General features: G+C 39.3%; 2 protein-coding genes across 2 annotated transcripts; both read right to left on the bottom strand.

Annotated features, from left to right (window-relative positions):
• Positions 1-7,943: 7,943 nt before the first annotated feature.
• LOC149658547 (uncharacterized) lies at positions 7,944-12,609 on the bottom strand. The gene is made up of 5 exons (XM_089844768.1): positions 12,479-12,609; positions 10,301-12,395; positions 10,159-10,247; positions 9,431-9,915; positions 7,944-8,452 (listed from the first exon to the last, which is right to left on the bottom strand). The coding sequence occupies exons 1-5, from the start codon at positions 12,607-12,609 to the stop codon at positions 7,944-7,946; spliced, it is 3,309 nt and encodes a 1,102-aa protein (XP_089700894.1).
• A 636-nt stretch (positions 12,610-13,245) lies between these two features.
• LOC149658546 (uncharacterized) lies at positions 13,246-19,173 on the bottom strand. The gene is made up of 3 exons (XM_089844767.1): positions 19,109-19,173; positions 14,568-15,113; positions 13,246-14,191 (listed from the first exon to the last, which is right to left on the bottom strand). Exons 1-3 carry the CDS (start codon positions 19,171-19,173, stop codon positions 13,246-13,248), a joined length of 1,557 nt encoding a protein of 518 aa, XP_089700893.1.
• Positions 19,174-21,523: the final 2,350 nt, after the last annotated feature.

Genomic DNA, 21,523 nt, shown 5'->3' with positions numbered 1-21,523 from the left:
AATGTTTACCGGTGAGCTCTGTTGTCATAGCTTTTCTCCGGTCATCGGCGTTTTATAAATGACGCTAGCGCAATAAAGCGTGCAAGGTACCAAGGCTTAACAAAAATTGTATGATAACATATTTATAGAGATAGATAACAACTTTTATAATTAAAATTAGAAACTAGCATATCTCTCAAAATTCTCGCGTGATCAACTGGTTTCACGCCAATTAAATAGCTATAGTCCCATAGAGCTATTTGTATTAATTCATCCATGGTTTTTTTCGCCAAGCTGAGAACTACACGTTTTACGTCACGTTATCCAAAAAGCCGACTATTTTCTTTGAAGACCGCGCTAGCTCAGCGCTAAGCACCGTGACGTCAAAATTCAAAAACAAAATCCCGTTATGTAGGACACTGCTAACAGCGCTGGGCTCTGCTGAACGCGGCCCAGATTTCCACCATGATTATAATATCTAAGCCTAAAGTGTACTTAACTTTCGGCTCACTCTGAACCGTTTATGTCTCTGCATTACAGACACGAAATCCAAACCCAAGCGTTTACTTTTTGGCCTATTGACAAATAAAAGTTCATTTGACCAACATAGTAGCGTTGTGCTTGTATTCACTTTAGAAAGGATTATGCTATAAACAGATGTAGTATAGCTTAGGTAATATATAAACATAAATTTAATATTAAAAAAAACTTTTTGGAATATCAAAATGAAATAGAGCTTTAAAGCTACAAAAGTACTAAATGCATCATAATTACGAAAAATATATCCACATATTCACTTTATATTAAGGATAAAGGGAATATTATGGTTCTGTAGGATTCCTTTACACATCAAAACAAAACGAACTTCTAACGCAGCGCACTACTTTAACAACGGACGGACACACACAGACAAAAACAGACTGATTTTTAACTCTTTCCGTATTAATTTTGAATTGAGAAACAAGATTATCTTAAATATTAAAATGAATATAATTAATATTTAATATTTTCTTCGTTAGTTATTCGCCTTATTGAACGTTACATCGTTTTAAAAAAGAACAATTAAACATTCTTGAGAGACTTGACTAATATTGGCGTTTGAAATGAAGCATACGCCGGTTGCTTCGCCTTATTCAAGTAGGTAGTATATAAGGGTGTCGAACTACAGTTGAAAGCAAGAACAACCGCAATTGCGAAAACCTATCGTGGACAACCCACCCTAGGGAGGCTAGACGTTTCTCGTAACCCTAGCTGATCGCCGCGAATGTCTTAAACCAAACGATGACGATGGAGTAGAAGCCAGGTGTGCAGACTGGTGTCCATGTGGGATGGACAAAAACAAAGACCAGAAGATGGTGGTGTAGAAGCCAGGTGTACAGACTGGTGTCCATGTGGGATGGACAAAAACAAAGACCAGAAGATGGTGGTGATTAGAAGCCAGTATGTACAGACTGGTGTCCAAGTGGAATGGACGAAGACCAGAAGATGGTGGTGTTTAGAAGCCAGTATGTACAGACTGGTGTCCAAGTGGGATGGACGAAGACCAGAAGATGGTGGTGATTAGAAGCCAGTATGTACTGGTGTCCATGTCGGATGGACGAAGACCAAAAGATGTTGGTGATTAGAAGCCTGTAAGTACAGACTGGTGTCCGTGTGGGATGGACAAAGACCAGAAGATGGTGGTGTGAGAACTCAAGTAGAGGAGCTATTTCCGTTACTGTGAAAGCAGTTCGGAAATGGCGAACACGTTTGCTCCGATTTGGAAACTGCGAACGCGGTCACGTGGGTGTAACAACAGACACACAGACATACAGACACACAGACACACACACACGATCGTTACAGAACCTCTCCGTGACATACGTCACTCGGAGCGGTAAAAACCACCAGCTAGTAAATATAACTAGTTAAGGAAGACCAATAAAACCAAGAAATATTATAGAGGATATTGAAATACTTTAAACCCGCAGAATGACCGTAAAAAGCGAAGGGAACAAAGTAGAAAGGAATACAAGTCTGGAAAGGCACAGTTTGACCAATATAAATTCCGGAAAGTTTGGCGAACACAGATAAAAGAAACCATCACGGAGGTTCATGATCATGTCGAAAACCTTATACCGAATCTCGTTGGATCATCTCGAAAACATGATAAGGTGACAAAAGAAATCAATGACCACGAGGTCCTGTTCACGGACCCGGATATCACTACGGCAATGAAGGGTATAGCTACAGACACCGCTCCTATAGTACCGTCCACGTACTAATGCGGACAGTAAATGGAACCAGAAGTCAGAACTTAACCGCTATGATTGCCACCTTAATGGATAGATTGTTATACGTTCCACCGTCTCTAAAACGTGACAGAGCTGTCCTTATATATAAAGGGGGCGGTGAAAAGCACCAGAAAAACTCGCATTCTATTTTGATTTTTTTTCAATCGTCAATTTTCTTATCAGCCGAAATAAAAACTTAGAAACTTGCGAAGCAACTGGTAATCGGCGATACATTAACTCCGTTTTGAAAAAAGGGGCCCTGCAAAACGCGAAAATGAAATCCATGGAATACGCAATCATATTTCTAGACATCACGAACGCCTGTGATAATATAAGCCACGAGCTTATTGAAAAAACCTTGCACACTCTTCCCTAAAAGCAAAGGAAACTTCTATTGAAGCTAATTCGAAATAATGAAGTACCGAAATATGGGACCGTAAGATGACGAAACTAAAAAATTTAAAAAGGGGCGTTCCTCAAGGAACCCTTATTCTCTCAATGCTTAATAATATTGTCATCGACTTCATTCCAAAAGAACCCTCAGAAAACTCCGTAGCGGCTGAGCATAGGTTTGAAATAATGCCGGGACGAAGACCTTTTTTGAATCTTGGCTACGCTGATGGTACGGCGATAGTAGCTAAAGAAAACACTTCAGTGGTAGCGTTAAAGCAAATCTTTATAGGAGGCCTTAAAGAAATTGGATTACCGGTAAACTACAGAAAGAGAAAAAAGCTATTCGAATATGCAAGGGTATATTAGACCAATCGATGACGCATATTACCACCCTCCATAAGGAAATAATTCCAATCCTTGCCCGAGACGAATCTGTTAAAGACATTGGAGTAAATGTTTCCGGTGAAATTGTGCCGGAGCAGCCGGACAAAAGAGAATTCTTTGCGTCGGTGTCTGAAAATTTGGATCTCAAAGTTGCTAATCCCTGATTACACCCTAAACTAAAACACAATATAATTAATCAATATGGCCCATTGTGGTTTATCCTCCCCAAAGCTCGCCATTTAAAGGGAATTTAAAGTGATTTTTTATTGATTCAGCTAATAATTAAATTATAACACCAGTCTGCATAGTGAAACATTCTGGAAATACCTCCGAGCGACTTTAAATTCAATTTAGGTTCAAATTTAAAGTATAATTTTAAATAAGGACCAGCGACCAATCGCGTAACGCACTGCCTTTTTGTAAAAAAAATTATCATGGCAAGCTTCATGTCTCGCACCACGATTGTGACATAGCGCGTAAATTTTGTCAAATCCCGCGAAAAATTTCATTCGACATGGAGCGTGCCACGACAATTTTGTTAACAGGAGGGCAGGGCGTTACGCAATTGGTCGGTGGTTCCAACTTAAAATCATCCTTAAAATCTGAACCTAATTTCAAAATCATTCCGTTTTATTTCCTGGATTTTTCACTATGCAGATTGGTCTTATAATTAGTAGAAGAATCATAAAAAATCACTTTATTTTCCACTTCACTTTCCTTTTAACAAAACCAGTTCCTGAATGATCTTGACTGCTTTATCTGGAGCGCTGATGAATCAATCCTACTCATAACAACAGACAGCCCGGATAATATGATTTATGAATTAAGAACGAATGGTGCGCGCGTTTTGGGAAGCGTAACCCCAGCCCTTCAGTTTAGGCCAAAAAGTTGCAGCGATTCACGACCCCTGTACGGTATGCCAGGTATGCCTGTCGTGCTCTTCCAAACGAGGGACTGGATTGCCACGAGCAGCTATGCATCCAGGTAAGATGAGTCTGGCAACGCACCATCACTACAAAAATTATGGGACAACCTAAGGAGAAACACTCTTGAGGAATGGAGTGAAACAATTTGCAATTGGGTGGATGAGAAGGGGAAGACCTATCATCCTCTCGATGGACGACAGGCTTAAAAAGGAACGCAAGTAGTTGTGCCACAATAGGTGCCAAAGGACGTTCTAACGAAACAACCTCGAGCATATGTCCAAATTGCATGATGAAAGAAACTCTTTGCAACGTTCCTCAGGATTGCAACTTTCCAGGGTACTAACGCAATTCTTATTGCAAGACACAACCACGTTGTTAATCTTCTTGAGATGGTTGTAATTAGCAATGTGTTTGAGGTATATAAGGGAGTGTTCTGCGTAAATTCAGTAAGCAAGAAATCAAACGCACCGTTCTGGTAGTACTTGATCTTAAGTGATTGACGAGGGCGAGACATTACATCTCCATCGAGCACAAAACCAAAAGGATACATACTTGACCCTCCAGTTCGATTCAAACAATAACAAGATCAAGCAGTTTATGTCAATTAAGATAAAAAGAACTATATGGACCCTACGCACGACTATTTTAGAGAGAAATACTCTAAAATTTGTGAATGGAAAGCGATGTGTAGGCTCCCGAGGAACAATCACATTCTTTCTGGTAGTTGTGGCAAAATGATTTGGAGAGAAACGTATCGCTCTCTCTTTTGCTTTGCAGAAAAGCGCCTTCAATAGTATTAGTTTTACCAATTTAGTTTAAACTGGTATAACTAAATTAGTCAATGTAAATTATTTTATCAGTTGAAATTTTTTGTTTTTGTTTTAGTGCGTGGCGATATGTTTCTCGCGTGCAACTAGATGGTAGAATATAGCGGCTGGTACCAAAATTTGCAGAAAAATGAGAACTCGAAAATAGACGGTAGGAGTTTGGAGGTGCGACTATTGGGCACCAGCCCACGTAATAGGTTTTTTGTTTTTAATATAAAACTAATTAATATTTAAATGTAAAAACTTGGACTTTAGGTAAGTGAATATAAACTTGCCTAACTTATTATAGATACCTTGAACACATGCAATTTTATGGTACACGACATATTTGATATATATTCGTGAATGCGCCTAACTGTTTGCGAGCAGTTTCCACCCATATAGCTCAGGAATCCCTGAAAGCTCTATACAGGGTGTTTCTGAAAAGTCCATCACAAATTAAGGGGCGTGTTTATGGGACCAAACTGAGCGGAAAGTACCAAAGAACATGGGGTCTACAACATTTAGTTTCGGAGATATGGCCCCCCAAACATTTGACCCAAAAACGAGAAAATATCCCAAAATGTGGAGTAAGGGTTATTGCCATTACCCAACTTGTTTCGAAGTCATAGACAATTTCAATAGCCTTGAATTTGAGAAACACTACTGTAACTTTAGATAGCAGAAGGGTATAAATGGGTAGAAGTACGCGTACGGCGGTAATGTAAAGCTAATGCCAAGTGTCATAGTGTTTTAAGATTTCTCAGCACCCAGTAAAATGGTGGACCTCAACCTAGAGGGCAAGAAGTCCCAGAGGCCGTAGAAGACGAAGTCCTTACTATTTTCGAGGACGAACCAGAAGCAAGTACCCGCCAGGTGAGTAAGCGATTAGGCGTTGGTCACGTGCTCGTGTGGAAAATCCTCAAAAGTCACCAGTTTCATTCTTACCATTTTCAAAAGGTTCAAGGTTTGAATTCCGCGGACTACCCACGACGCATTGATAAACGCCATTGATTTCCCGCGTAGTCTGTTAGTCACAGACGAAGCTAATTTTTCGCAAGATGGTATTATTAACCTGCATAATAAGCATCAATGGTCCCAAAGAAACCCTCACGCAACGCTCGTTAAATCTCACCAAGTACAATTTAGTTTAAACGTGTGGTGCGGTATTGTAGGTGACAATTTAATTGGATCTTATTTTCTACAGCCCAGGTTAAACGGTGAGGCGTACCTACAATTCTTACAAGACGTTTTACCGGAATTACTTGACGACGTGCCCTTAGGTTTGGTGCGCAGAATGTAGTTCATGCATGACGGTGCACCACCACATTTCAGTCTCGCTGTCCGAGCTCACCTTAACGCGACGTTCTCTTTTCGGTGGATAGGTCGAGGTGGACCCGTGAAATGGCCTGCTCGATCACCCGACCTTAACCCGTGCGATTTCTACCTTTGGGGCCACTTGAAGGACATAGTTTATCAGAGTGAAGTACCTGATGTGGAAGAGCTTCGTCGACGAATCGTTAATGCCTGTCAAACTATTCGCGATACTCCAGGCATTTTGCAACGTGTTAGGGAATCGTTTGTAAGGCGTGTTCAAGTTTGCCTTAACGCGGGTGGTGAACACTTTGAACAATTCTTGTAGTAGTTATTTGTTACAGATTAAGAATGAAGAACTAATAAAAAATACATTTACATTGGGATCGTATCATGGCGTTTTCTCTGTGACACATCAAACACTAACGTAATGAACAAACTCAACCTTCAATCGCAACCATTTTACTGGGTGCTGAGAAATGTTAAAACACTATGACACTTGGTATTAGTTTAACATTACCGCCGTACGCGTACTTCTACCCATTTATACCCTTCTGCTATCTAAAGTTACATTAGTGTTTCTCAAATTCAAGGCTATTGAAATTCTCTATGACTTCGAAACAAGTTGGGTAATGGCAATAACCCTTACTCCACATTTTGGGATATTTTTTCGTTTTTGGGGCAAATGTTTGGGGGGCCATATCTCCGAAACTAAATGTTGTAGACCCCATGTTCTTTGATACGTTTCACTCAGTTTGGTCCAATAATCACGCTCCTTAATTTGTGATGGACCTTTCAAAAACACCCTGTATATTTTCCAACAGCCCTTAATTCCGCCATTTCGATGTGAAGCTCACCTGGCAAAATTACCCAGTCTTTTTCATTTAAAAACCATTTTTAGCTGCTTCATGGGACGATCAAGTCCCAAATATAGGGAAACTATTCGCTTTGTGTCAAATCCACGTTGAAGAATGTTTTTTTTCTTTAGAATGTTAAGCCGAATGGATCTCTCAGTAGGATAGTATCCAAGAAGTTGTAATAGAGCCACGCGCGTTAAATATTTGGCCTTGGTAATGAGAGACTTTTGCACTTTTTAAGCGTGTTTCGTATGGCTAGAAATACCAACGCCCTGTGTGTAAGTATAAAATACTGATCTTCGAGGGCGTATAGTCTTTGGAACTGAGCAGTGAAGAAGATTGTAAATAGAGGTGGAAATTTCTGTATCCTGTACCTCTTTTCTAATAATAAATGGTTCGTTTGCGTCAGAAGGTTAACTTTCTGGTAAATGACCATATTTGCTCCATGACTGGTGCGTTGACCGTCAGGTGTATCCTCTTTAAAGTCCAAGTTGTCAACAGCGAATGATATTGTTCTTCCAAATACAAAATGTGGTGGAAGGTAAACACTGTCATGTTAGCTGATTTTATGCAGTACGATTTTGGCCTAAAGGGTTTCAACTTCTTTCAGTCTTCAAAAATTGACGCTCATACCCAAATAACTCAGTATCTAAACCAGTTTTGAACTCCGTGATTTCCTGTGAATGGTTAGACCATCTGCAAAGGCATATTTCTCGGGTTCGTCTTATAATTTTAGATGTAGTGAGAAACACTTGACGAGGAGATAAGCATTAAAAAATAAGCATCAAAGCCAATCTTAGTGGCCGTTGGTCTATTTCACTTTCACGTTTTTCGTTTGAGTTTAACTTCCCTTATCCAGTCATAAACCATTTGAAGAATAGTATCAGCTCTTGGGTTTTACATCTGTTCCCAAATTCAGTTCTCCGTTAAAACACAACTATTTTGATGCCAGAACTAGCTTTCGGATGAACGTCGAGGCTTAAAAAATATCTTCATCTCATTAAGTTTACATCAAGCTGCATCTTTAGTGCATTTCAATGATTCTAAATCCGCGGATCGCTTTTGTTTAGCAGCTGAAAATTGAATTCTAAGCATTTCAGCTTTCAAAAATTCCTTCAGTTGCCTTCTTGACATAAGATCATCTTTAGTTAAATCAAAGCCATTTGACGTGCAAATGTTCACGTACATAGCGTGGAGTTCAGCTATTGAGATCACTTGAATATTTTTCTTTTCAAACTCCTCCTCAACCGGATTTATAAATTCAATGCCTGAAGCTACTATTGCCGCCGTATTTGCTTTCTTCTTACTACCCTTTAAAGACTTTGCTCTTAAAACGTGCGTTGCGTTCCTTCCCCAACAATGCAGGTGATAAACTATGGCTACGGCATGCGCATCAGTGTCATTTATACTTTCAGTTAAACGTACTTTCCAAGTGTCGTTCCCACTTAACTCAACTTCTTCCCGTAACGATGCACTACTTGAATCGTAAGATATAAAATGCAACGTGTGCTTTCGAGTTTCTTTATTATCACAGAAGAAACAATGCAATTTTGAGTATTTTGTAGTCTTACTTCTGGTTAAAGGCGACGGCACATTTTCAAATTTAGGGCCGATCTAGTGAAGGGTGGTCTTGGGCTTTTTGGGTGAGTCTTTAATTTTTTCCCGAAAACGTTTTCAATTTGTTGCAGTGCTCACGAGACTTGAGGGAAAACCTTTAATAGCATTTTAAATGTCACCGTATGCATTGCGTTTATAGATCTTCAATTGTTACATTCCCCCTATAGAAAATCCTTATAGCTTTTGGTTGGGATTTCTAGGGTAATTTTTATGCTCTTGGGAGAGACTTAATTATTTAATAAACGTACCGACTGAAAAATACGTTTAATTTGTTTTGTTTAATTATTTTAAAATTTTTCTAAGTATTTTTCTCCATTTGGGAGAGGGTTGAGAAAAACTCGAGAGCCTATCCTTTTTCGTTGACTCTTGCAAGCATTCTGGTTTATTTTTTCAAAAACTTTTACAATCTCGGTCCCGGACCGTACAAAAGGTTTTTTTTATAGCTAGAGAGCGTGGCCCAGGGGATTACCGAGTGACCACCCATTTTTTCCGTGACGTCGAAGATGTTTATCTTACACGTGCGTCACTGGTAAAATCCCTGGACCTCAACTCTCTTGCTTCACAAAGTTATTTTTTGAAGTTTACAAAAAAATAAAAAATAGGATTAGATACAGTATTGAGAAAAAAAGAGTTAAGTAGTTTTATTTATACAGGTGTTTTTTTTTAAGATTTTAAGAGTTCGATAGTTAAGGAATACAAAAATAAAAAATACAAAGAAATATTTGAATATTTCACACTCCCGCGAGTAATACACAGTATTACTAGGATTTTTTTTTTTTGCTTATTAATTTTACAATTTTAAACAATTTATACATTTTCATTTTCATCAAGCTCTAGCGCGTACAATAATTGGATTGGTCGCTTAATCTCACTACCATTACCCATTTTAACCAAACATGATCTTATTTTTGAATATCTTCCCACCATTACTTCTTTTATTGCCCCTAGCTTCCACATGTGTTTAGGTACGTGGTCCTCGTGGACAATCATGACGTCACCCACTTTAACTTGACTATGGGTTTTAGCTAATTTAACGTGGTGGGCACTTCTTAACTCTAAGAGATACTCTTGCCTCCAACGTTTCCAGAGTCTTTCTTGGAGAGCTACCCTATATCTTAGCCTTTTGGCAAATTCGGTTTGGGTGCTAGGGTTTTTTAGAGGTTTTGAATTTTGGGGTGGCAAACATGTTAATCGCTTTCCAATTATCAAATGCGCTGGCGATAATGGTTCGGGTTCGCTAGCGTTGTTGAAAACGTATGTTATCGGTCGCGAGTTCACGACCGCCTCTGTTTCATGTAGTATTGTCTCGACTTCCTGGTAGGTCAAAGACGCCCGCCTCTGTTTCGTGTAGTATTGTCTCGACTTCCTGGTAGGTCAAAGACGCCTTTCCTAAAGTTATTCTAAGGATAACCTTTGTTGACTTTATTAGCCTTTCATAGTGTCCTCCCCACCAGGGTGCGCGTTCCACGATAAACTTCCAGTGGATTCCTTTTTTTCCAAAGAATTGTTTAACCGCGTCGCTTTTTAAATTTTTTCCACATAGATTTTAAATCACTTTCGGCCTTTTTAAATGTTTTCGCGTTGTCTGAATAAATGGTCGTTGGGATACCGCGACGGGAAATCATTCTTCTCAGAGCCTTGAGAAACTCGTAGGTACTTTGTGACGGTACGAGCTCTAGGTGTACCGCGCCCGTTACACTGCACGTAAATAAACAGATGTACGATTTTTCTATTTTTCCCCCGAGTTTAACCATCAAGGGACCGCCAAAGTCAATGCCAATTACCGAAAAGGGGGGTGCTTCCGTTATCCTATCCTTAGGTAACAATCCCATATCCGTGTCGCAAGGCTTAGCGTTGAACTTTTTACATTTGTAACAGCTCGTTACTATATGTTTTGCTAATTGCTTTCCAGCAATTATCCAATATTTTTCACGTGATTGCGTCACAGTGGCTTGGATGCCTTCGTGATTTACTTGCTCATGGCTTCGTAACATGAGCAGGTGGGCCAATCTTTCTTTTTTGTGGAGAATAACCGGATGTTTTATGACATAACTGAATTCAGCCTCTTCTATTCTCCCGCCGAGACACAATAACCCTTGGTCGTTTAATCTTGGATTAAGTGACAAGATATTTGAAGTTTTGGGTAGCGGTTTATTTTCTTGAAGCGCTTTTATTTCTTCTTCATAAGATGACATTTGGACATCCTTGATTAATTTTATTGCCGCTCTTGAAATTTCATCCGCTGTTATTGGGCCGGCGTTTTTCTTTCCTTCTTTGAATCGGTACAGATAGGCTATAATTCTGATAATTTTGTCTAATGAATTATGCCTGTTCAAGTCTATGATTTCCAGAATTCCTGTTCTTTGTCTCACTCCGACTGTCATTACGACTTTTCTCCTTTCTTTCTCCACGCCTTCTATTTCCGCGCCTTTCTTGTTTTCTACGGGCCACTTGGACTCGTCTTCCGTGAGCCAAGAGGGTCCGTGCCACCAAAGGGTATTTTCTTTTAAATCCTTTCCTTTGAAACCACGAGTTGGCAAATCGGCCGGATTTTGTTTTCCAGGGCAGTGGGACCAATTTTGTGGATCCACTAACCCTTGTATCTCGGCTGCTCTGTTTTGAACGAAAGGTTTCCAGTTCTTGGCTGGGCTTCTTATCCAAGCCAAGCATGCTTCTGAATCCGACCACATTTTTATGGGAATTTCCTGGTTTTTAAATATCTTTGCAACGTTTCTGGCTAAACGTGCTCCAAGCAAGCAGCCCATGAGCTCCAATTTTGGTATTTCGAGCCTTTCGTCCTTTAGAGGAGCTACTCTACTCTTTGCCGTGACGAAACTGACGTGAATTTGATTGTCTGACGTCACGAACCGCAGATAAACGATGGCCGCGTATGCCTTTTTGCTGGAGTCCGTAAAACAGTGAATTTCTAGTTTTATGGTTTCATTTTCCGGTTGGAAGTAGCATCGAGGGATCTTGACTTCCATCAAATATTTAATTTCCTCGTGCCAGTTCATGAAATTTTCCCTTAGGTTTTCAGGGAGCTCTTCGTCCCATTTTAATTTTAATTCCCATAGACCTTGAAAGATTATTTTTGCCCGTATGGTATATGGCGCGAGAATCCCGATGGGATCGAAAATCTGAGCGACAGTGCTGAGGACAGTTCTTTTTGTAATTTTGTTTTCCGGCGGCATCTTGGCTAATTTTTCGAGGTCAACTGATACCGCATCGGACTTTGGGTCCCAGACGTAGCCCAGTATTTTTTGAACCTTTGGTTCCGATTCTCCGCTGAATTTGATTTTCGTGTTTGGATCCTCAGTTTCATTCTTCCATATTTCTCTTAAACTGTCGGAATTCGTTTGCCACTTCCGCAATTCCATTTTTGCGCCTGCCATAATTTTCGATGCAGATTTTGATATTTCATACGCGCTTTGGACGTCGTCCTCTCCTCCCGCGAGGTCATCGACGTACAAGCTTTCATTCAGAATTTCGAAGGCTTTTGGTTCCGTTTCCTGGTATTTTTTAATGTGGGTTTTCACGGTGGCTGCCAAAAGGTACGGGCTTGACGTGACGCCGAATGGTACCCTTGCCATGCGCATAACTTGAAATTCTTTTAGATTTAATTTTCCATCTTCTTCTCTAATCCACAAGAAACGGACCGAGTCTCTATCATCCGAGTCCAATGAAACTTGTAAGAACGCTTTGGTGATATCGGCAACTATGGCAATTTTCCTCACTCTGAATTTTAAGAGTAACTGCAGCATGTCGGGGTTCAAGTTTGGACCGCTGCTGAGACAGTCGTTGAGCGAGGGTGCTCCATGGGCGTGGCTCGATGCGTCGAAAACGACTCTTAATTTTGTAGTCAAAAAACGACTCTTAATTTTGTAGTCAAACTTTCTAACCGTACGACCGGCTGGTGGGGTACATAATACGTTCCAGGCTTCTTGTTTTCAGGGTCCAAAACTACTTCCGCGACACCTTGTTTGATTTGGTCGTCGATTATAGCTTTATAATCCGCGTAAAGTTCGGGTTGTTTTTCAAATTTTCGCGCCAATCCCTCCATTCTTTTGGTAGCTATAGCTAATAGCGATTTCCACTGACTGCTCCAAAGAGTGCTCTCAGTGTCAGGATGACGTAACTGCCCTCAGCGAGTTTTGGAGAGAATAGTTTCGTCAGTGGAACACGATCGAGAGGTCAGAGCGCGCTCTGAATAATCAAAATTGGCGCCGGAGACGAAATTGCAATAAAGTGTGTATATCTTGACGCAAATGGGCCGAAACCAATTAATAGAATTAACATTTCAATTAATTTTCAAAAAATCTATTTTGAATAATGATCGACAACGTCTCTGATATAATTATTGGTTTTAGGAAGAGGCGTAATATCTTTAAAGTAATGATAAAACCTCGTATTCTTCATCTTCAGAACTTTAAGAAGATGATTCCAGAAATAAATAAGCATAAGCGAGAGCCTGTCTTCTATGAGATACCCCATGGTCCGCCATTTTAATTTTATTACGTCATACTCGAGCACCGTCGCTCCGTCGAATTTTTCAGAGCACGAAAGAGCAATTCTCGGGCAGTTTTTGGGGTCAGTGGAAAACGCGATTCTGGGCGAGTGTTGCACTCGTGTTCCCAGTGGCGGACGAAAACGCGCCGAGAGTGCACTTAGAGTGCTCTAGTGCAGTCAGTGGAAATCGCTATAAGTTGTCAGGAAGGGCTTCTTTTTTTCTTATCCACGGAAATTTTACCACGTAGCGTCCGTTTTCCTGCTTGATATCTTCCTGGAAGGCTTCTAATATTTCCATGTTGGTAGGATCACTTGGTTTTTCTGTGATTCCCATTCCTTCAAGATTCCAGAAGGACTCAACGACTTTGGAGATGTGTTTTTCGGTTAAACTGACTTTTAGGACGCTGACCGCGTAACTTCCGACGGCGATGTTGCCCAACTTCACGGGACCTTGAATAGCCCAACCGAGGGTCGTTTCCACGGCGACTAATCTTTGGGTAAAACGCTCAATTTTTCCTGTAGCGAATTCCCAATATACGTCTCCGCCGATTAGGATTCCAATTTTTATCATTTCTGGCGTTTGACCACTGATTTCGTCTGCCAATTGATAACCTTTTTTCTTTAATTGGCATTCTATTTTCTGGACCGTGCCCGAATTTTCTGTGGCTTCACCTTCGCAGATATACGGTACTTCTACAGCTGCAATCTCGATTTTTTCTCCTCCAAGCTTCGCGTTTTTAAGAGTAAGCTTCACAATATTTCTAACCGCTTCCGTTGGATTTTCATTACCGAAGTTTCTTATTTTAAATTCGCATTTTCCGATGACGGGTAGGTTTAACATTTTTGAGATTTCTTCACTGACGAAGCTACCTTGGCTTCCATTGTCAAGAAGACAGCGAACTCGCGTTTCCCGGTGAGTTGACGGATTTCCAGCCACCGCTTGGGCTGTTTGAAGTAAAACCGATCTTTCACACGTGACCGAATTGCTGTTCACAACTTGTTTTTCTACGTCTTGCTTGCAATTATTTTTCTTATTCGCGTTGTTTTTCTCGCACAAGGCCGCGTTATGATTTAAATTGTTACAGATTTTGCACGTTTTGTAGGGCGAAGTGCAATCTTTTGGTGGGTGCCCGAATCTAAAAACAAATTTCACATCGCTCGTTATCTTTAATGGGCTTTATTTTTTCCTCCAACCCGAAGTTGGTGCAGTGTGACGTGTGATGCGTTTGCTCTTTGCAAAATATACAATACGGGCCTCTGTTTCTTGAGGCGTTACCTGAGGAATTACTTTTAATTTGTGACGTAAGCACTGACGCGCTAGCCCTATTTGGCTTATTTTCGTATTTTTGTTTTGGTTTTGCATTTTCATGCACAGTTGGCTTCACAGAGTCGCCATACATACTACCCAATAAGCGACATGTTTGCCTAGATTCAACCTCTGTCCCCGAAAATTCAAGGATCGCTTCCGCGTCCCATTAGGCCGCGACACCCTTTTCTTTTGTAAATTCTAACCTCATATCTTTGGGTATACAACTTAATAATTTTGGACATAAGTATAACCCGTTTTCTGATTTATGAATTCCTACCGATTTCAAACTTCTAACATGCGTGTCCGCGATATTATATAAATTTTCTAAAGCGACCAAATTCTTAGAGCTTTCTACAGGTTTTAAAGAGAATAAAACCTTCATGTGGCTATGCGAGACCAGTTCGTCTCTACCGAATTGGATTTTTAATATTCTTACGGCTTCATCATAGCTTTGATCTGAAGGTTTCATTCCCGATATTTTTCTTAATACTTTGCCTCCAAAATAGGACTTAAAGTAGCTGAATTTCTGTACCTTTTTCATGTTGGTCTTGGAGTCGACGACGCTTTCGAATTTGCTCCAAAATCCTGTCCATTCCGTGGGGTCCCCGTAGAACTTTTCGACAGTCAAGGGTGCCAGCCTGGCTTCTTGAGTCGCTTGTAGTAAGGTGATTAAATCCTGTTGAGTGGCTGAGGACGCTGGATTGGCAGCCGTTGACAATGGATAGTTGGTCGTCGAGAACAATTCCAGCCTTTTTTAAGGCCCTCGTCACTTGGTTTTTGATGAGTTTGATTTCAGTTCTGTATTTTTCGACTGAGTCAAATTCACTGGCGAGTTCCGTTTCATCACAACCGTCCGCGAGCGAATAAATTACGGCGTTTAAATGTTCCAGAGCCGATTATTTTAATTCCAGGATAGCTAATTGATCCTCAATATCGTCAGAATTAATTACCGTGGCTTTAATTAATTTTTGAAGCTGATATATAGCCGTTGTAGTGTTAGCGTGAACAGTCTTTCGCGATGCTCTTTGTTTCTTTAATTCCGTCGCGTCAGCTAAGGCTTTCGCGATTTCTTCTGGCGTTTGATTTACCGCCATAATTGTTTATTGTTTAATTTTTAAATTTGTAATTTTACCGTTTTGGGTCCATTTGGGTCCGTAAACGAGTTCACTTGCACTTTTGTTTCACGCGTTTAAATTAATCCTTTTGGGTACGCGCTCGCGTTTCAATCCTTTTGGGCTTGTTAACGCGTTTTTGGATTTTGTCCAATTTTAGTCCTTTGTTTTTTAAAAACCGAGTGTTTTTCCCGGGTTTGCAATGCACCATATAGAAAATCCTTATACTTTTGGTTGGGATTTCTAGGGTATTCTTTTTTGCTCTTGGGAGAGACTTAATTATTTAATAAACGTACTGACTGAAAAAATACGTTTAATAATTCTTTGTTTAATTATTTCAATTTTTTTTCTAAGTGTTTTTTCTCCATTTGGGAGAGGGTTGAGAAAACTCGAGAGCGACTATCCTTGTTGACTCGTGTAAGCATTCTGGTTTATTTTTCAAAAGCATTTTACAATCTCTCGGTCCTGGGACCGTACAAAGGGTTTTTTTATATCTAGAGAGCGTGGCCCATGGGTTTACCAAGTGACACCCATTTTATCCATGACGTCAAAGATGTTTATCTCACACGTGCATCACTGGTAAATCCCTGGACCCCAACTCTCTTGCTTCACAAAGGTATTTTTAGGTTTTACAAAAAAATGGGATTAGATACAGTATAAAACAACTTGGGAAAACCAAAATATTACCTCTCCGAGTCAAGAGGTCTACTACTACAAACATATTAACCTAGATATGGAATTATTTCACTTTTTTGAAGTAAAAATGTGCGAAATATTGAAGCAGTATTCCAAACATAGCGAATGTACAGTAAAGCAGAAGACATTTTACATCCAATAAGGATCAATCTTGGTCACATGGAAATCAGTCAATGGGGAAAAGAACATTAAATGAAGTCTACGCTTCAGCTGTTTACCCTATATTCTGATAGCTACATTCACAACTGGTTTGCAGTGTAAACACTATCGTCTCGTCTCACCTCAACAATATTCTTAGTTTGCCAACATGAATGTTAAAGTTAACGTTAAATAACACCAGAGCTCAATTGTAGCTAGACGCACTAATAGTCAATGCGCACCATAAAGAGAATAATAAGTCTTACCTACTACCCGTTTACCATTAGCCCTTTTACTAATTAAATTGCCACCATGATCTTTTCTTCCATTATAAAATCTTAGCCTGATTATTTAAGAGTGTATTTAACTTTCGGCTCACTCTGAACCGTTGATGTCTCTTCATTTCAGACACGAAAATCAAAGCCCAAAGTTTACTTCTCCTCAGGCCTCAATTATTTACTCTTTGTTTCACTAAGCCTATTGCGGATGATACTTAATATACCCGCCGGAATCTAGGTCTTAGTTTTCTTCATGAAATCACTAAACCAAGGATTATTCTATATACAGATGTAGTATAGCTTAAGTAATATATAAACAGCCATTTCAAATAACAATATTAAAAAAAATTTTGGAATATCAAAATGAAACAGAGCTTTAAAGCTACAAAAGTACTAAATGCATCATAATTACGAAAAATACTTCCACATATTCACTTTATATTATGGAAAAAGGGAATATTAAGGTTCTGTATGATTTCTTAACACATCAACACAAGGCTAACTGCTAACGCGACGCACTAGTGTAACAATGGACGGACACACGCAGACAAAAACATAGACTGCTTTTTAACTCTTTCCGTATTAATTTTGAGTTGAGAAACAAGATTATCTTTAATATTTAAATAAATATAATAATTTTTAATTATTTTAATCTTCATAATTAACATTAATAATAACGAGAGCATCGGCCGAGTCAAGGAATTCAAGTATCTAGGAATATGGCTAGATGAAGATCTAAAGTTCGAAAAACATGTAGCGTACCTGCACAACAAAGTACGACAGCGACTATGGATACTAAAGCCACTCCAAACTTCGCTAGACACAAACACGCTAAGAGTTCTCATAAACGCAATAATACAAACCTTATATGACTATGGCGACATTATATATAATAGTGCAAGAAAATCTACATTAAAAAAATTACAAACCCAGCAGAACTATATAGCAAAACTTATATCCAAGGCCCCAAGGAGATCCTCAGCGACGGAAGCGAGGAAGAAGGCAGGGATGAACACAAACGAGGAAAGATATAAAATAAACCTGATGCTTCTCCTCTTCAAAATAAAACAAAACCAAACGCCAGGATATATAAAAGACATTTTTCAACACCACACAGAACACGGTCAACAAACAAGGGGAGGACGGATAAATTTCCCGGTGGGAGCATTGCAAACCTCGCTGAGAGAAAAAAGTGTAAAAGAAGAAGGAACGAAGCTCTGGAACAACCTACCATATAACCTTAAAACAGAAACAAGCATAGCAGTCTTTAAAAATACACTTAGAAATAACACTGGGCTGCTAGGTATATCAATTTAAACACATATGGTCGATAAAACTTAATGCAACTGGTCAGGAACGACAACCAAATTCTAATTTATTTAATTTTATATCACTATACATTGTATATTTTAACTTAAAATAATGGACGCGACTGAAAATCAGGGTAACCTGAGACGATGCTCCAAATAAAGCTTTTATTTATTTATTTATTTATTTAATAGTTAAATTGTTTAAAATAAAGTTATACCTATTATCATCTCAAACTTTGCTAATATTGACGTTAAAAGTGAAGGGTACCCCTCTTGCCCGCTTTCTTCAAATTTTGGGGTATATATACGATTCGTTTCCAATATAATAGTAAGGAAAAAGCGCAATTGTGAAAACCTTTGGTGGAGATCCCACCTTAGGGAGGCTAGACGTTTCTCGTAACCCTAGCTGATCGCCGCGTATATCCTAAAATCAAACGATGATAATGGAGTAGAAGCCAATGAGACAGATTGGTGTCTATGTGGAATAGACGGAAGACCAGTAGATGGTGGTGTTTAGAAGCCAGAATGTACAGACTGGTGTCCAAGTGGGATGGACAAAGACCAGAAGATGGTGGTGATTAGAAGCCAGTATGTACAGACTGGTGTCCATGTGGGATGGACGAAGATCAAAAGATGGTGGTGAGTAGAAGCCAGTAAGTACAGACTAGTGTCCGTGTGGGATGGACAAAGACAAAAAGATGGTGGTGTGAGAAATCAAGTAGAGGAGCCGTGAATGTGAAAGCAGTTCGGAAATGGCGAACACGTTTGCTCCGATTTGGAAACTGCGAACGCGGTCACGTGGGTGTAACAACAGACTCACACACAGATACACACAGACACAGACAGACACGTCCAGTGTAATACCTCTCCATGACGTCATCGTCACTCGGAGAGGTAAAAATCTTAATATGTATAAAACAAGTCGTGTGACTTCGAAAATAAACCTGAAAATAATGATTTTAAATAAGATTGTCTAGCCCATAATTAAGCCACATCGTTAACGTACTCTCGCTATACCTACTTCAATAAATTTTCTTTTTCATTTCTTATATTAAAGTAACGAGTTAGAAAAAAGGGTTTTGTACTAAGTTAACATATACCAAATTAACATACCCTCGCGGCCCCGAAAAATAAGGAATCATGCTGGAAAACCTTTTTACCCACATGCTATCATGTACATGTACATCTACGATGAGGGTCTTAGATTCACCTGCCCTGTTGTTGTTGGCGTAGTGAAAGACTTCCGCCTTTGGGAGAATACAATTTTTCGATCATCATTGAAGGGATAGTGAATTGGAGAGGATTGTGTTGAGGTGATATTTTTTGGTTCGTGTATTTTAAAGTGAAAGGGATTAAAATAGAAAGGTTAAGCATAACATTTTATTTTACTAGTAAGGTTATGCATGTTGAATTATGTTTAAAGTTTTCTCGATGTATTTAATGCGAGAGAGAGGATTATGGTATTGGCTTAAAATAAATGGGAGGTTTCTTACTCCCTTTAAAATTTCTGTCACCCGTCGACTAGGGCTGCGTTCAGTAACACTTATCAGGAAAAACATGGATGTTTGAGAAAATGAAATCGGTGTTTTTTTGACGTCATGATGACGTTGCAGTATTTGAACGGCACAATTTATTGTAATCAATGCTTTTCTTAATGGCGACGATATTATGATAACGTTACGGCAGAGGCTTAAATAATAAATTCGAACTATTTACGAACATATTGTAATTCAATTTATCATTTAAATCAAAATTCTGTCAGAATCCATTTTTTTACCGCAATAATATATTGCTTTTTAGTATTATTAGCCTTAAGGAAAATATTTGTCAATTCTTCGTTATGTTACATTGGTGGAGATTGGGATGTAGTTCCCCCCATTTTTTTGTCGCGGCGCAAAATGACAAAATTTTCGTCATGAATCCGATGCTAATAAAAGAAACCTCTCACAGCTGATTTTTTCTTATGGGCATCCGATGAGCATCATGACGTCACGCCCAAAGACGCGAAAAACCGTTCTTTAAGACATCGATGTCATCTTTTATTCATCGATGTTTTTGATGCCAGTTACTGAACGCAGCCAATGTGAATTTCATGCTTTCAATCCTGCTCCCCTATTTCGACATTCAAAGAAATCGAGGGGAATTTTAAAAGCAAAAGGGAGTTTATACTGACGTTATTATTAGAGTGGTCTTAAGACGGTGTTTATTACGATCCCAGAAGTTCCGTCAAAGAGGAGATAAAGACTGAGAAAGAATCAGTATTGGCAGAAGGGATCCATGCGTGGTGAAAACGGGGGTAAATCTACGGTACACCGCGGCGCCTGAGAGCAGCTTTCTCGCACAGTTCACGTAGGGGATGACAGAGATAAGGCGAGGAGGTCAATCCTCCCTTGCGCAAAGGATGCGCGTCCTAAAACTAAACGTACCGAAAATTGTTTTTACTACCCCCCCCCCCTTTATTTTCCCATTTTCGGCGGATTCTATAAAGTGCGTTTCTACCTTCCTCTCTCTCTCCTCTTTGGTTACGCGTATTTCTCCAGAACTCGTGACGAGTTTTAAAAGCAAAATAAACTATATACTAACTTGTGTCCCTGGGATATTACAATTAAAATAAAAATAAATTTATTGAAGTAAGGATTACGGGTAATCATATTGTAGGGTAGGGCATCGAGGGTCTATTCACTCAGATTTTCTGTACGGGTAATCATCTCAGCTCAGTTAGAGATAGCGCATAGTGGGGCTAATCACTCAGATGTTCTCTGTGTATTTTAAGGGTTAGACATATGGTACGGGTAACTGTTTGAGCACAGTAAAGGTCTACTCATCGTGAGGCTACTCAACCAGGTTTTCAGTTTGTGTTGCTCTATTACAATTAAAACAGAAGTTAGTATTGCGTATAATCATATTAGCATAGTTAAAGGTAGCTCATCGAGGGGCTATTTACACAAATTTTCTGTACGCCTGTTAAGAACGGTACGATGTGGATACAATAATGAGCCCACCCCTTGGGCATCTTGTTTTAAATATGGCGAGATAACGGTGTGTAAATACCCACCTAGTTCTAAAGAGAGACCCAAATATAATATCGCTTGCATAATTCATTAGAAAAATTTTAACGGCAGTGGCATATTATTATGTAGCAAAGTGTTGCATATTGAGGTAAAATTATTGTGAAGATAGAATTTGACTCGGCTGAGAGAAGTAAAATTTTGGTTTCTCGTTTTTTTTCCTAGATTGACTTCAACTTTATTAAGAAAACACACAATCTCAGAAGTTCAACCCTTATATATGAATTTCTTTTGTATCCGACAGGCCGGTAAATTTTTCCAGCTTTTTCCAAAACAATGTTACCATAAGAGATAAGTCAATAGGTTTTTTAGGGTTAAAATAACGTACTTTCCGATTGGCAATAAACACGACTTAGTGGCAAGTATTGTTTTTCTACATGACACACGGAATATTACAATATAGCTACTTTATTTACCATGGGAATAATATATTAACTTTACGTTTTTTTGTTCAAGTACGGCTTTTTAGACTCTACACCTTGGATTCATTCTAACTACCTTAATCTTCCGATAACGGCGAACAGAACTCTCACTCACCCATTGAGCTGTACGAACGA

The sequence above is a fragment of the Phalangium opilio genome, unplaced genomic scaffold, assembly GCF_054372755.1.
Source record: "Phalangium opilio isolate 3A_F unplaced genomic scaffold, DU_Popi_V2 ptg000077l_1, whole genome shotgun sequence".
Lineage (NCBI taxonomy): Eukaryota > Metazoa > Arthropoda > Arachnida > Opiliones > Phalangiidae > Phalangium > Phalangium opilio.
Note: the sequence above shows the minus strand (reverse complement) of the source record. Positions and strands in the feature narration are given on the sequence as shown.

Bases quoted from the DNA above. Each gene is read 5' to 3' on its own strand.
- LOC149658546 (XM_089844767.1), bottom strand. From the start codon at position 19,173: ATGATCGAAAAATTGTATTCTCCCAAAGGCGGAAGTCTTTCACTACGC. The intron at 15,114-19,108 runs GTGAATCTAAGA...GCCTTAAAAAAG, and splicing joins CGCCAACAACAACAGGGCAG to GCTGGAATTGTTCTCGACGA. The intron at 14,192-14,567 runs GTTAGAATTTAC...ATTTGTTTTTAG, and splicing joins TGTATACCCAAAGATATGAG to ATTCGGGCACCCACCAAAAG.
- LOC149658547 (XM_089844768.1), bottom strand. From the start codon at position 12,609: ATGGAGGGATTGGCGCGAAAATTTGAAAAACAACCCGAACTTTACGCG. The intron at 12,396-12,478 runs GTATTATGTACC...TACAAAATTAAG, and splicing joins GAAAACAAGAAGCCTGGAAC to AGTCGTTTTCGACGCATCGA. The intron at 10,248-10,300 runs GTTAAACTCGGG...ATTTACGTGCAG, and splicing joins ACTTTGGCGGTCCCTTGATG to TGTAACGGGCGCGGTACACC.